Genomic DNA, 1,640 nt, shown 5'->3' on the forward strand with positions numbered 1-1,640 from the left:
GAAGGCTTCCAGCCGTACATGTTTGAGCCCTTGCCTCGCAACGCTGCCAGTTCTGTTAGCTCTACGCCTGCCGAAGACACAGACGTCCATCCCCGTAAACACTGGAACGCAACTCAATGGGAAAGGAAAGGATTCTGATTTCAACCGTTGCGTATAGTAGCTGCAATATATGAATCAAGATGCTATGACCGAAAACATTTGATTGACAGATGACCGTTGATATATGATTGGACCGAATTTAGGTGTTCAGGCTGACGTAGAACTAACTGGCCTGCAGAAGATAACGAGAAAACACAGATTTTTAAGACAGGATTTTTTTTAAATAGAATATTTTCTAACTTTTGGGACAATATGGTCTGATAAAAAGTACATTTATCTACATGTTTAAGCCAGAATGATTTGACATTTAAATATAACTTCCCTATAACTTTAAGGGTGTTTTTTCTCTCTCAATATAAATGGCTTCCTTTCTTGTTTTGATCCACTCTATAAATCTTAGAACTCAAAGCTGTTTCTGACATTTTGAATTGAAAAAGCTTCCTGGATGGGAAGCGAACCGTCTTCAAATTTGGAAACAGAGTTCAGTGGATTGTTTTTTAACTTTTTTGGACTCACTATGACCTGGATGACTGAGAATCTTCACCAGCATGTTCCATTTACTCTCAACAGTTGTCTCGGTTACCGTGCTCGACACGGTTCCAAAAGGCTGGTGTAAATGGGGCATATAGCTCTAGTTAAAAGGGAATTTAATGCTCAGTAAAAATCTCCATAAAAAATGAGTCCATGCAGCATCTTAACACATCCCAGAGGTAATTTCTCTAAAAGCTGTCGATCGAGGAAGTTTTTACTTTGAAAACAGGGGGGGGGCTACGCAGCCGGCTCCAGGAAAGTAGTCCTGAGTTTTAGAGGATTTACAGCACCTGTCAGCATGCTCTCGTTCACAACGCAGGTTCCTTGGAAGAGCACGGCGTCGCAGGGCATTACCATTCCATTGGCTGGGATGGAGATGACATCACCGGGGACAAGCTCCGTCGACATGGCCTGTTCAATATCTGAGATTAACATAGCAAGCAATGAAGGGAACGGAAAGTTCAGCAGAGGGTCCATCTGCAGTGATGAGCAGCGGAAGCTGAAACATGCCTTTATTTCCTCTGCAGACAGACACACGGACCACGCTGTGGGCGGAAACCATGGCATGGAGCATCACATATTGCTGCAAAAAATAATAAGAGCTGCTGCTTTAGAGAAGAGGGAAGATTTATTATATGCTCAGGGACATAAAAGATACCCATCGGGATATCCTCCAATTTGGTGTAGAAAAACTGTTTAATTCAAACCTTTTCAGGTCAGTCTATAGAGGGCTCACCTTTCTTATGGTATACAGAGAGGTAGCTATTGATATGACCGACATTAAAACTATGGCTGTAGCGTAGTAGTAGTAGTCCTCAGCAGTCCATAGAACAACACTGAACAGCTGGAAGATGTAAAAGGGATTCAGAACCTGGAGGGAAACAAAGAAGAAAACTCCATCAATGGTTTTGCTAATAAACCGTATAAATTAGGGATGCACGATATTGGGATTTTGGCCGATATCCGATATGCCGATATTTTAAAACTCATGTAGCCGATAACCGATATCG

At 42.1% G+C, this 1,640-nt stretch overlaps 1 protein-coding gene across 1 annotated transcript in view; it reads right to left on the minus strand.

Moving 5' to 3' along the window:
• The window catches only part of LOC107102042 (probable cation-transporting ATPase 13A3), a gene marked incomplete at its 5' end in the record, with an annotated part of 34,079 nt that overhangs the window by 30,631 nt on the left and 1,808 nt on the right, over positions 1-1,640 (minus strand). Inside the window, 3 exons of the mRNA XM_015401187.1 lie at positions 921-1,052; positions 1,141-1,213; positions 1,367-1,501. Coding sequence (XP_015256673.1) covers positions 921-1,052; positions 1,141-1,213; positions 1,367-1,501 — 340 coding nt within the window. The remainder of the gene's footprint in view (positions 1-920; positions 1,053-1,140; positions 1,214-1,366; positions 1,502-1,640) is intronic.

This window comes from Cyprinodon variegatus, unplaced genomic scaffold (genome assembly GCF_000732505.1).
Source record: "Cyprinodon variegatus isolate N-32 unplaced genomic scaffold, C_variegatus-1.0 Scaffold1191, whole genome shotgun sequence".
Classification (NCBI taxonomy): Eukaryota; Metazoa; Chordata; class Actinopteri; order Cyprinodontiformes; family Cyprinodontidae; genus Cyprinodon; species Cyprinodon variegatus.